General features: G+C 40.7%; 5 protein-coding genes across 6 annotated transcripts; all 5 read right to left on the reverse strand.

Moving 5' to 3' along the window:
- Nucleotides 1-2: 2 nt before the first annotated feature.
- Nucleotides 3-2,699, reverse strand: LOC124326385 (fatty acid hydroxylase domain-containing protein 2-like). The gene is made up of 7 exons (XM_046785174.1): nucleotides 2,534-2,699; nucleotides 1,338-1,534; nucleotides 1,167-1,270; nucleotides 949-1,094; nucleotides 707-891; nucleotides 508-637; nucleotides 3-427 (listed from the first exon to the last, which is right to left on the reverse strand). Exons 2-7 carry the CDS (start codon nucleotides 1,436-1,438, stop codon nucleotides 173-175), a joined length of 921 nt encoding a protein of 306 aa, XP_046641130.1. The 5' UTR covers nucleotides 1,439-1,534; nucleotides 2,534-2,699; the 3' UTR covers nucleotides 3-172.
- A 250-nt stretch (nucleotides 2,700-2,949) lies between these two features.
- Nucleotides 2,950-4,684, reverse strand: LOC124326327 (sulfotransferase 1C1-like). The gene is made up of 7 exons (XM_046785085.1): nucleotides 4,374-4,684; nucleotides 4,212-4,311; nucleotides 3,981-4,143; nucleotides 3,798-3,924; nucleotides 3,644-3,738; nucleotides 3,387-3,573; nucleotides 2,950-3,304 (listed from the first exon to the last, which is right to left on the reverse strand). Exons 1-7 carry the CDS (start codon nucleotides 4,609-4,611, stop codon nucleotides 3,183-3,185), a joined length of 1,032 nt encoding a protein of 343 aa, XP_046641041.1. The 5' UTR covers nucleotides 4,612-4,684; the 3' UTR covers nucleotides 2,950-3,182.
- Nucleotides 4,685-4,778: 94 nt separating this feature from the next.
- LOC124326386 (fatty acid hydroxylase domain-containing protein 2-like) lies at nucleotides 4,779-7,133 on the reverse strand. The gene is made up of 6 exons (XM_046785175.1): nucleotides 6,860-7,133; nucleotides 6,695-6,798; nucleotides 6,482-6,627; nucleotides 6,239-6,423; nucleotides 6,047-6,176; nucleotides 4,779-5,976 (listed from the first exon to the last, which is right to left on the reverse strand). The coding sequence occupies exons 1-6, from the start codon at nucleotides 6,943-6,945 to the stop codon at nucleotides 5,707-5,709; spliced, it is 921 nt and encodes a 306-aa protein (XP_046641131.1). The 5' UTR covers nucleotides 6,946-7,133; the 3' UTR covers nucleotides 4,779-5,706.
- A 783-nt stretch (nucleotides 7,134-7,916) lies between these two features.
- Nucleotides 7,917-9,705, reverse strand: LOC124326399 (fatty acid hydroxylase domain-containing protein 2-like). Its single transcript, XM_046785187.1, has 6 exons — nucleotides 9,228-9,705; nucleotides 9,056-9,150; nucleotides 8,840-8,985; nucleotides 8,585-8,769; nucleotides 8,385-8,514; nucleotides 7,917-8,317 (listed from the first exon to the last, which is right to left on the reverse strand). Exons 1-6 carry the CDS (start codon nucleotides 9,311-9,313, stop codon nucleotides 8,051-8,053), a joined length of 909 nt encoding a protein of 302 aa, XP_046641143.1. The 5' UTR covers nucleotides 9,314-9,705; the 3' UTR covers nucleotides 7,917-8,050.
- Nucleotides 9,706-9,843: 138 nt separating this feature from the next.
- Nucleotides 9,844-11,848, reverse strand: LOC124326370 (sulfotransferase 1 family member D1-like). 2 transcript variants are annotated; one of them, XM_046785141.1, is made up of 7 exons: nucleotides 11,142-11,848; nucleotides 10,977-11,076; nucleotides 10,751-10,913; nucleotides 10,522-10,648; nucleotides 10,326-10,420; nucleotides 10,018-10,263; nucleotides 9,844-9,954 (listed from the first exon to the last, which is right to left on the reverse strand). In XM_046785141.1, exons 1-6 carry the CDS (start codon nucleotides 11,386-11,388, stop codon nucleotides 10,036-10,038), a joined length of 960 nt encoding a protein of 319 aa, XP_046641097.1. In that variant the 5' UTR covers nucleotides 11,389-11,848; the 3' UTR covers nucleotides 9,844-9,954; nucleotides 10,018-10,035. The 2 variants fall into 2 exon arrangements, with proteins under 2 accessions (XP_046641097.1, XP_046641095.1); XM_046785139.1 differs by having other exon boundaries at nucleotides 9,844-10,263.
- Between the last annotated feature and the right edge of the window lie 24 nt (nucleotides 11,849-11,872).

Below are 11,872 nucleotides of genomic sequence, written 5' to 3' on the forward strand. Positions count from 1 at the left end.
ACTCACCTTGTGTTGGCTAAAATAAATTTCAAACTGATTTGGGTTTTTATTGACTGGTAAAAATGGCCGCATAAAATGTACAATCGGATTAAAATACTACTGAACCGTCCATCAATTGGGGTAGCATTCGAGAAAAACTTAACAAGCTCTAAAGCTTACAAACGTTGTGATTTCATTCATTCTTTTGCTGCTTCTCCAATTCCTTCCGCGCCAGGTAAGCCCGGAAGCCCTTATCCGTTCCGTGGATCCCGTCCAGGAAAGGAGATCGACTGAAACAGGCATTGTTCATCATGTGGTGATAGTTGTGCTCCTCCGAACTGGTCAGCCCTGGGATGTGATATCCGCTGTGGTTCTTCAAGCCCCTCAGGTGTACAAATGCATACCACGCCCACAGAGTGAATAAATGAGGATTCGTCATGAGCGGACCCTGTTATTTGAAAACAAAACAAAAACTTGAATTGACGGAAAATGTTAAAATATGCAATTGGAATAGAAATGAAAGTTTACCAGGACAACCGGAATCATATTGAGGGCAAATTCGATCCGAGTGCTGTACACAAAGGTGATGGCAATCGGTGCTGGCCATTCGTGATGTTTCTTGTGCACCCACGAGTATAATTTAGGATGATGCATTAACCTATTAATTAAAGACAAATCTATAATTAATTGCGATCATTTTTATAATAGCTTGAATTAAATTGAGTACCTGTGCACATAATAAAGTCCGATTTCGTCTACGATAATAAAGATGATGAAATCGATGATAAAACGCTGGAGACTGGGCAAATCGTCGATGACTGGCATAGTGTTGGTAAACTTTTTCATGAAATAACTGGAGATGAGAAGTGGGAAGGAAACGGACCACTGGTTGATCAGTACCACCTGAATAGTCTAATGCAGAAAATAATTTTTAGCTTTTCATTGGATTCATTTATTAAATTTAGATACCTCTTTGAGTCGATTCAAATCAACCGGTTCGTGAGTTCCAGGTTGGAGCTTGTACTTGCGAGTCCATCTGGGCCAGTTGTAATAATCCACAAACATAAACAAGATTCCGAAACTCCAGAATGGAATTTGAATGGATAACAAAATACCTGCCATTAAATTTTAAAACAAAATTAATTGTAATCCAATCATTTGAAATAAAAATCTGATAAATAACTCACCAACAACGTACAAGTAAAAATCGTCATTTCCAAAAAGGGCCAACACTTTCTTCCATTGCGAATCGAGAGTGACGCTGGATGCGGTCCGGAACTGTTTCAATTGTCTGTGCGGATCGAATAAACCACAAACTGTTAGGAAAATGTCTAAATTTCACTCGATTAATTCCTTACGTCGTCAGCGATTGTCCGTAGAGAACAGACACAACTAGTAAAGTAGTGGCCAACAAGAGTAGTGACAGCCTCTGCCATCCGCCCAGCCGTTTCAGCTCCATGACACCGCACAATGGACAGTCCGAACAAAACTAAGGCGATCCAACCGCTTCCTTGCATTTATCACTGGCTGAGGTTATGGCCAGCCAAGTGGGACACTCGATTCAAAAAAGGGAATGAAATAAACAGACTGTACACACGAGTCGTTAATTCTCTTCCGTGTCCGTGCGTAAGCAGAGTAATCAGCAACCGGTTTCATCAGAGTCGCGATTCGACTGACACCTTGAGGAATTGATTCAGCATCGTCTCTAGTTGCACAAGGGGAGTAGAACATGACCCGAATCGAAATATACCTGTACAAGATTGACCTACATTTTAATTATGAGAGAGACTGGAATTATTCATCATTTGAAAGGAAAAAAAAGGTAAAACAAAAACAAACGTGGATATAACTGCTGTAAAAGAATTTAAAATGAGAGCACACTATTGTTATCACCAGACATACTGGTTTGGCTAGAATTGGCGCGGTCATCGTCCAACAGTCGACCGTCGTGAGAATGCGTTGCTTATTCGTGTTTACCGTTTTCCGTACACCGTTGACATGCCAAATGATAGCGGAGAATTCTTGAGAGATAACCACCCAAGGGATTTCCCAAATCGAGAGAAAATACGCCCAAACTGAAATTCGACCTACTACCCCGGACGGCCCGGAGTGTAGTTGACACTATGCCACATCTCGTGGCAATACGGAATGGAGAAATTATCAGCCGGAACAGCTGACACACCAGCACTTGGCACTTGAGCAGTTTGTCTCATTGATACTGTCGAAGAAATCTATTACACAACTACCATAGTGTCTAAACGGCAGGCCATTATTTCTTATTTAGATGGTCAAATACACTTGACACTTTTGCGGTTAAAATCGACCGCAGTGAGTATCTTAAGGATTTTCCCACCAGCTTTATTGCGGTTTCTGCTATTAAAAAGACTCGACCGCTGTTATGTTATCGTTAGTTAAATTTTTAAAAGTGGTGGAAGAGTGTGTCAAACATTTGTCAGTGAAATAACCACGTAATCCATTTTAAAAAGTGACTTTAAACCTTATTAGCGATAAATCACAACAAGAGTGAACGAGATAACAAGATTTTACAACTTACCCAATTCAAAATCAAATGCTGGTTTAAATCTCTTTTTCTGATGCGATCCAGCCGGAATCATCCGAAAGGTAAAATACATTTTAAGGAGGCGAGATGACAACCTCCGAATGAGTTGACACTCCGCACTCGACTAACATTTTCCGATCATTTTGGGGGGGGGGGGGGGGCGTTTTGACCTTGGGAAAAACAAGAAGGAAGAGAGACATAATTTACTTTTGTTTCTCTGGAAGCAATAATAAAATATATAATTAAAAATTTACATTTTAACTTAAAGAGCATTTTTTTGGTAGGATTTTTTATACCTCAGAAATACGTTCGATCATATTGATTGCGTAATTTTGGAGTTACTATCGGTTACTTGCGTGATAAAGGCTTATCATTTATTCAAATATCTGAGTGACTAACTTCAGAGTCAATCCTGTCATAAAACCGTGTATTTTAAAACCCGTTATAATGTCAGATTTTGTTGTGTGTAATTGCGTAATAGTTTTTTCAATTTAAAAAATAAACAGCCGATATTATCATCTTATGATATTAGCCGGGGACAAGCGTTGGGTTGACGCCCAATGCTGTCAAAGACTCTAAATCGTTTTTCACCCAATGAAACCCCAATGAATTTACTGGCATTATTAAGCATAAGGATCGATCTTTATTGATCGTTCAGTTCGGTGACAAATTTCAAACCGGTTCCCTCCAAATTCTTGGCGATCCATTCGTCAATTTTACGGTTCACTTCCGGGCTGAAATGGTTCTTCCAGCCTCCCGTTTGACCTTTTTAAAAAAAAACCCACCGAAATGATTCATTTTTAATATCGAAAAAGGATTCACCTGCTCGTTTCGACAATTTATATACCTTTGCGGACGAATGTATTATTCGGGTCGTCTTTACCAACACCAGCTTTAATTTCCTTTGTGTAATTGACCGACTCGTTCTTGGAGAATTTATCGAAACGAACGTGATCGACCAGCTTCTCGATTTGCTCAGGGGTTACTGGCTTGTTCAGAAATGTAGAAATTCTTTTGATTTGAGCCCGGATGTCCTTTTTTTTTTACAATTTAAATTACATTACCGAATATGATAATCAAATCAAAAACAAGATAACGATTTACCTTCTTCATGTCTTCGTAGAAGAGGATAAGCAAGTTGGGATGACTGCGCTTGCCCCAAGCGTCCAAAACAGTGCCGAAATAAGGAGTCCACAGAACTATGAATATAAAATTAGTCGGCTAAATTTTAAAATGACAATTCAAAATGAATTAGGACCTTTGTTATCGAGAAAGTAGTCGACGAACGTCTCGAGATCTCCCGTAAAAGTGCACAGGTTGACCAACTTGTGGAAGTAAAAGAGCGAAACGATGGCATCCTTGGGATTCCTGGCCACATAAATCACCTACAATTAAAGAGGAAATTGAAAGATCATTTCAAACTATTTGAATAATTCTGTACCTTGGCGGTGTCGAGCAAATTGGGAGGCAACAGGTCGAATGGCAAGTGACACTTGAGGACCCTGGGTGATGGCATTTTCTCAATCTCATCGATGGTAATAATATCCATCGTATCAAAAGATCCCTCCGCGGCAAACTTGTCCCAGTGATTGATGTAATTGGCACTAAAAAATTGAATAAAAATTAATACAAGCCTTAAAATTAAGTTAAAGAAAAGATATTTTTTAAATACTCCAAGTTGGGAGAACGGATGGGCTGTCCAACTCGAGCAGCTTCTTCGAAATTGCAATCGTTCATGATGAGCCAGGTTAATTCAGAAGTCCAAGTTGTTCCTTAAAAAAAAAAAAAAAAAATTTTTAATTCATTTCATTCATATACATTTTAATTCACTTACCGGATCGTGGAAAGGTGCGGATCCAGACGTCGTCACTCCTCACTTTTATGTTGTAAATCTTGTGGCAATTATCTGCAAAGTTTTGATGGTAGACGAAACCTCCAGGCTCGGCTCGGACCAGACCTTTACCGTCGAACGCCGGGAAAAGTTCCTTGTAGGGACTCTGCTGGGTCTCGGGTATGACACTGAACTTGACTTTCGAACGGAGGACTCCATCGCCAACAGATTTACCTGACATGATGAAAGAATAGTCTTCAATTTGTGGTCTCAGTCTATCGTATTAAACTGCGGTTACTAGCAGGTGTGCCCGCCGTTTTCTCATTTATACCTGCCGGTTGACGTGTTAACTCTCAAATTTATTTTCGTATAATTTACAGTTCACGTGCTATAAACGGCTGATAAATTGATAGCGATATTTGGCGTGTTTCCCAATTTTTTATTATCAGCGCGGCTTTGATTAATGCACCTGTCATAAAACAGGGGTTTTACCACCCTTGGTTTATCACCAACCGGCTGCAAACTATCGTACAAATCCAATGGCAAACAATCGATGCCAAACAATCTGCTTCATTTTACGCTAGTGGTGGGATTTTAATTTAAGAAAAACCCTTAGTTCATTTCGTAATAGGCGTCCAGTCGAATAAATAAGTTATCGCAAATCAAACAATTAACAAGGGAAAACCAGCTGTTTTCCCAGCGATAAGAGCAAATGCGTCGCAGCAGAGCCCAAAAGCCCAACGGGAAAACACGAAACAAGCTTTCCAGGTTGCTAAAATAGCTGCATAAAATTGTAACTTTTGATTAATTTAATGTTCTATGCAAAAAGTCACGGTATACTCTGACAGAATAAGTGGTACCTTTGTCATATCCGTATAGCCACCTAGAACCCTAGAACCAGGAAGTATAATTTTAGGAAATTATCTAGTCGTTTTCTTGCAAGATTTCTCCGAATCAGGACAGCCAACCGGTTCTGAAAGCTGCCCAGTCACTTCGCTAACTGCTGCTACATTGTTTGAAAGTTAACTTTTGCATATAGCCAAATTTTATATATTTCTTTCCTTGTTTAAAAAATAAAAGGAAAATTATTTTGGCAGAGGAAAGCAACTCGAGTTTGTTTGCATTTTCTGAAGGTGTCAACCAATTTGAATTGTTAAGATAAAATTGTAACATATAAAAGCATTGGGAATGGCACATTATAATTAAACAAGTTATGGGGGGTTACCAGGTTACCTCTAGGGCGTCGAACGTTGTTAGTGTTGCACACGAGGACAATTAAGTTGCTTGACTGCAAAGCTAAAAGGATCGCATTTTCTGACTTAACAATAATAAACTTTTATTCGGATTTTTTCAGGTCAAGTTGATGCCCAGCGGAATTTTTTTTTCGGGCCTGGTAATCCCGGAAACCCTTGTCCGTCCCGTGGAGCCAGTCCAGGGCCAGCGTTCGACCGAAACAGGCATTGCTCATCATATGGTGATAGTCGTGATCCTCCGGAGTCGGTAGCCAAGGGAAATTGTATCCGCAATGATTTTTCAGGCCTCTCAAGTTAACCAGAGCATACCAGATCCACAAAGTGACTAGGTGAGGATTCATTAAAAATGGACCCTAATAAAGATCACTATTAAATTGAAAATAAAGTAATAACTTCAAGATAACGTGATTGGGGTGGAATTACCAAGCCAGTTCCGCCTGTAATTAAAAGATTTTCGGTTTTAGTCGTGTAAATGACGGAGATGGCGACAGGTGCGTGCCATTCGTGATGTTTCTTGTGGACCCACGAGTATAATTTCGGGTGATGCATTAACCTGAGAAACTGACACTGTTACATTCATACCAGGAAATCAAGAAAACATGATTCAAAAATTACCTGTGCACGTAATACAATGCGATTTCGTCAACAATAAACAGAACGGCCATTTCAATCAGGAAGCGCTGGAGCGTCGGTAACTCGTAAATGGCCGGCATGGTGTTGGTGAATTTCTTGACGGCGAAACTAATGAAGATGAGCGGATTGCCAATCGTCCATTGGTTAATCAGCGCCACTTTAATTGTCTAAGGCAAACAGGATAATTAATTTTGCGCAATTAAATGGAGTTTGTTGGTCTTGTACCTCTTTGAGTTTGTTCAAATCGACGGGTTCGTTTGTTCCAGGCTGAACTTTGTACTTGCGGACCCATTTTGGCCAGTTGAAGTAGTCCATGAACATGAACATTCCGCCGACAGTCCAAAACGGAATTATAATGCAGAGGATGCAACCTGCAAGTAAGTAACAAAGATTAATTATAATAATTAAATAATATTAATCAATTATTAATATTATTACCCCAGACGTATAAATAATAGTCGTCATTGCCAAATAATCCGAGAATAGATTTCCATTGCGAGTCCAAAACATCACCGGAATAATCCCGAAACTGCCTCACTTTCCTGTCAAACCAAATTCGAAATGATTCCCATTCAATTGTTCTCATTATTTCCACTCTCTTACGTCACTAGCTGTTGTCTGTAGACGATGGATCCAACAAATAAAGCGCAGGCCAATGTCGATTGTCCCAGCCACTGTTTCAGCTTCATCTTCTCTGATAACGAACTTCTCAGCCGGACAGCTATGAGCGCACCGTTGCACACGCGACGACCACAAAACACACAAGTCTTTCACCACTTGGCTCAACTTCCATCTTTTATAGAGTGCGGTCCCTGTAGGCAAAGTAGGTTACAACAAACGGGATTTCATTCTCATATATTTTTAACTTTAAAAATGGGTGGAGCCAAAGCCCATACTGAAGAAGACCTGAATTACGGCCTCACACGATTGGTCCCAATATCCAGTCATCCGACGGTTGTCCTATTTAAGAGACTTAAAAATATTAATTAAAAATAAATAAATTCATTCGCTTTTTCGTCAATCCGGTTCTGAAAGTTACTTGGCCTTTATATCTTCCAGTTGATTCATATGGGGCATTTGAAATTGAATCAACTTTCTCGAAATCTGGGATACCCATTGTTGAATTGGACTTTTTCTTTAAGGGACCGTTCCTTGTGCGTTGACATTCCTTTTGTGCAACAGGAAATAGTTTGTCGACATGCTAGACACAATAGTGAAATGGCATCCGCAGATAACACTGGGGATTCAAGATTCCTTTTGTAGACTATAATAACCGCCGACGGCGACTTGGCATTTCACTCACCTTTGTTGGATCACCACAGTCAGATGATGGGCCTCATATAACGTAACAACCAGCAGAATATTCAAGTCAACAGTTCAAATGCTTCCGGCAATAAATTCCTGTCCCAAGAAAATATTTTGCGTGCATTTAATCACTTACCGTACAGGGAACCGGTTTTCTTGTGGTTTTGTTCAATTCGTGTCAGATGTTCTCACGAATTCCCATCGGATGGGAATTCATCCATCAATTTCCCCCATCGTAAATTAAACACTCTCGGTCTCTGCGGTGAAAACGCCTCGGGGATAGTTTGGGGGGGGGGGGGGGGGGCAAAGACTACACCTGTCGGTTCCGTGAAATTTCTCAATTATTTCTAGATTCAAAAATTCCAATTATTTAATCGCGATTCGATCTATATTGGAACGATATTAAACAGATTAACAACATTCGATTCGGGTTAGGTTACCTAATACACATTATTCAGAAATATTTTAAATTAAAAAAAAACTCATTTCTCATTCAGATTTGTTATCCAGTTGTTGAGCAGTTGTGCCCTTCTTCCTGGCCCGGTAAGCCCAGAAACCCTTGTCCGTTCCGTGTAGCCAATCCATGGCGAGCGTTCGACCGTAACAGGAATGGCTCGACATGTGGTGGTAGTCGTGGTGCTCCGCAGTCGGAAGCCACGGGAATTGATAGCCCGTGTGGTTGTTGATGCCCCTGAGGTGGACGAATATGTACCAAATCCACAAGGTGACTAGGTGAGGATTCATCAACATTGGGCCCTGCAAAAACCAAATCAATTGATTATGTCAAAAAATTTTCAAAATGTGTTTTAATTATGGTGAATACCAGCGCTACTGGAATCATGTTTACGACATATTCCGTCTTGGTGCTGTACGCAAAGGAGAGAGCCACGGGTGCTGTCCACTCGTGATGTTTCTTGTGCACCTTGGCGTACAATTTCGGGTGATGCATTAACCTGAAAAAAATACATTTAAAGGCGATTAAACATCTAGGAGAAAAAATTTAGCAACTGTAATATTTTCTACTTGTGCAAGTGATATTGAGCAATCTCGTCGATAACAACCAAGACGAAAAATTGCCATAAAAAGCGCTGGGGAGTGGGTAGTTCGTAGATAATCGGCATGGTGTTGGTCAATTTTTTGAGAAAATAATTGGCGACCATGGCTGGATTAGAAATGAGCCATTGGTTGATCAACACCACTTTCACCGTCTGGCGAAAAGCCAAGAATTTGAATTTTTTTAAGCGGGCGAAATTTAAACAAATAATTGTTATGGATTACCTCGACAAGTTTGTTTAAATTGATTGGTTCGTTGGTGCCCTGTTGGATCTTGTATTTGCGTACCCATTTCGGCCGGTTGAAGTAGTCCAAGAACACGAACAAAGTGCTGACACTCCAAAACGGAATTTGAATGGAGAGTATGCAACCTTGACACAGTTAAGCGTTTGTTATTACAACATTAGACCCACGGTAGATATAAGGATAGCAACGACTTACCCCAAACGAACAAGGAAAACTCGTCATGTCCAAAAAGACGGAGAATTTTCTGCCACTGAGAGTCAAGAGCGACGCTGGATGCGTTCCGGAATTGTCTAGAAAACAAAAGTTAAAATCAAAATCAAAATTTCAAAAATTATTTGGCGCCAAATTTGTCATTTTTTTTACTTACGTCGTCCCGCAGAGAATGGAGATGAGGAACAAAGTGCCGGCCAAAAGAATTCGCCTCGGCCACACACCGAGTTGTTTCAGCTCCATGACGTTTTGATCCGCACGAGAGCGGAAGAGCCCCAAACAGGTGCAATTGTCGCAACAACAACCACCACCGAAATACGACGCGTCTCAACTCTCCCGCCTTCTCTTATACTCAAAGGAAAAATGAAATACGCCAAGGCCTTGCACGAGCAACGCTGCCATTTCTCCCCAAATCCGGTTCTCAAATAACTAAAGATAAATACTCAAAACTAAAAATAAAAACCGAAAACTAAAAATAAAAACCGAAGGGTCGAAATTCCGGTTGCAAATGGCGGTCAGTGTCCTTATTGTACTCCGCATTTCCAATTAACATTTCTATTTCTGTTCTTGATCGATTTCACATGAAGAATACTTTTTAACTTCCCGACTAAACGTTTCAATAGTAGCAACTTGGACGTTTTGAAAATCCCGCCAAAAGAATATTTGTACCGGGACGTGAATTGACCCTGACTCGTATACTTTCTTCTTTTTGGTGGCCGGCGGATGTCCTGTAGGGAAAGAAGATCTGACAATTGCCAGCTGATTAAATGAGCTCGTCAAAAAATTTAAACATGTAATTTAGAATGATGTTGATAACACAGTTGACACCCTAATACAGAGGATAATATTTTACGCTGGATAAAATGTCCATCAATTCCCCCCCTCTTGAATTTTATGGTAAACGATGTTACGGGGGTGTAAAATACGTTAGGATCTGCATAGTATACATATAATTGGTTTTAGTTTTACTCCTCGAGATCGGTGAGAAACTTCAAATCGGATCCCTCCAAATTCTTTTCTATCCACTTGTGGATTTTGCGGCTCACTTCCGGCGTGAAATGGCTCGTCTGGCAGTCGGCCATTTCCCCCGCGCAATTCAAATAGCTGACGTGATCCAAGAGTTGCTCGACTTGTTTCTCAGTCAGCGATTTGTCGAGGAACGTGGCCATCTTCTCGATTTGACTCCGCAAATCCTAACAAAAGAACCAGATATAATGAGATAAAAATAAATTGAATTTAAATAAATATAAATAACCTTTTTCATGTCCTCGTAGAACAGAATCAATAGATTTGGGTGGTTGCGTTTGCCCCAGGCGTCCAAAAGGGAGAAGAAATAAGGAGTCCAGCACACTAAAAATACATCCGCACACATCAACTTATAAATTTAGTTCTCCTCGGCTCGAATTTCTCTCGCCATTATTTCGCAATCGGCCAACAAGGCAACAACCAACCTTGGTTATTGATAAAGTAATCAACAAATTGTTCCATTTCGCCGGAGAAGTAACACAATTTCACCAGCTTGTGAAAGTAGAAGAAGGAAACGATGGCGTCCTTGGGATTACGGGCAACGTAAATTACCTGGAAAACAAAAATTATCAATCACCATGGGGGGTATTGTCCATCCATCAATTCAATCCATGACAAGCTTGATAATTTTGACAGCTGGCATATTTACTGTACCTTGGCCGTGTTGAGCAATCTGGTAGGCAACAATTGGAATGGCAAATGAGATTGGAGGACTCTGGGCGACGGCATCTGTTCCAGCTTCTCGACCGATCGACACTTTCTGGCGTTCATGATTTCCGACGGGGCAAGATCGTCCCAGTTGGTAAAATAATGGGTGCTGGAAACATACACAATTATATTAGTTTTCAATTCCAAGAAATTATTATAAATCAATTTTTACTCGATGTTGGGCGATCGGACAGTCAGTGGCACTCGAGCAGCTTCTTGGAAATTGCAATCGTTCATGATGAGCCAGGCCAATTCGGACGTCCAAGTTGTGCCTTGAAAACAACCCATAAAATTTAATAAAATTTAATTGAATGAATTTAAATATTAGTTTAATTACCGGATCGGGGGAAGGTGCGGATCCAGACGTCGTCGCTCCTCACTTTCATGTTGTAAATCTTTTCGGCGTTGTTGACGAACTTGGGATGGATGACAAATCCGCCGGGCTCTGCGCGAACTAATCCTTTGTAGTAGGCAGGAAAGTGATCCTTGAATGGACTCTGCAGCGTTTCGGGAATGACGGTAAACTTGACTCCAGACTGGAGGAGCCTTCCGTCGGGTTGATGATGGCTGTCGAAAGACGGCATACTGATGTATACACCTGTGAGCTTGACTCGCACTCGTTCTAAACTGCGTCTCGTCCAGCAACAAACCAATCACTTCTACCACCCTTTTTTCTTTCTCTCTCTATCGCCAATTTGGTTTAAATAGCATATTCCTTGGCTTTGTAAATATTTGTCTCGAGGCTATAATCTGCATCGAAGCACTGGAATCTGGTAGTAACACACCCGAAGGTCGTTTTTGTGTGCGGACTGGAACTGCTGAGGCACTTTGAATAATTTAAAAGACTCGAGTGTATTAATTTTTAAAAGAGTAGTAGTACACGCGCAGCTCCACCTACGTCGATGTTGGCACTGGAGATGTTCTAGAGTGCTGCTGCCACCGACAGGTCTGAAAGGAAGGAATTTTATCTTACCTTGGAAATAGTAAAACAGAAAAAGGATAACGACCCTTCATGGGCGTTATCTCACCTAAGGCAACAAGAATTAAAAGCTTCAACTATTGCACGCT

This window comes from Daphnia pulicaria, chromosome 2, assembly GCF_021234035.1.
Source record: "Daphnia pulicaria isolate SC F1-1A chromosome 2, SC_F0-13Bv2, whole genome shotgun sequence".
Taxonomy (NCBI): Eukaryota; Metazoa; Arthropoda; class Branchiopoda; order Diplostraca; family Daphniidae; genus Daphnia; species Daphnia pulicaria.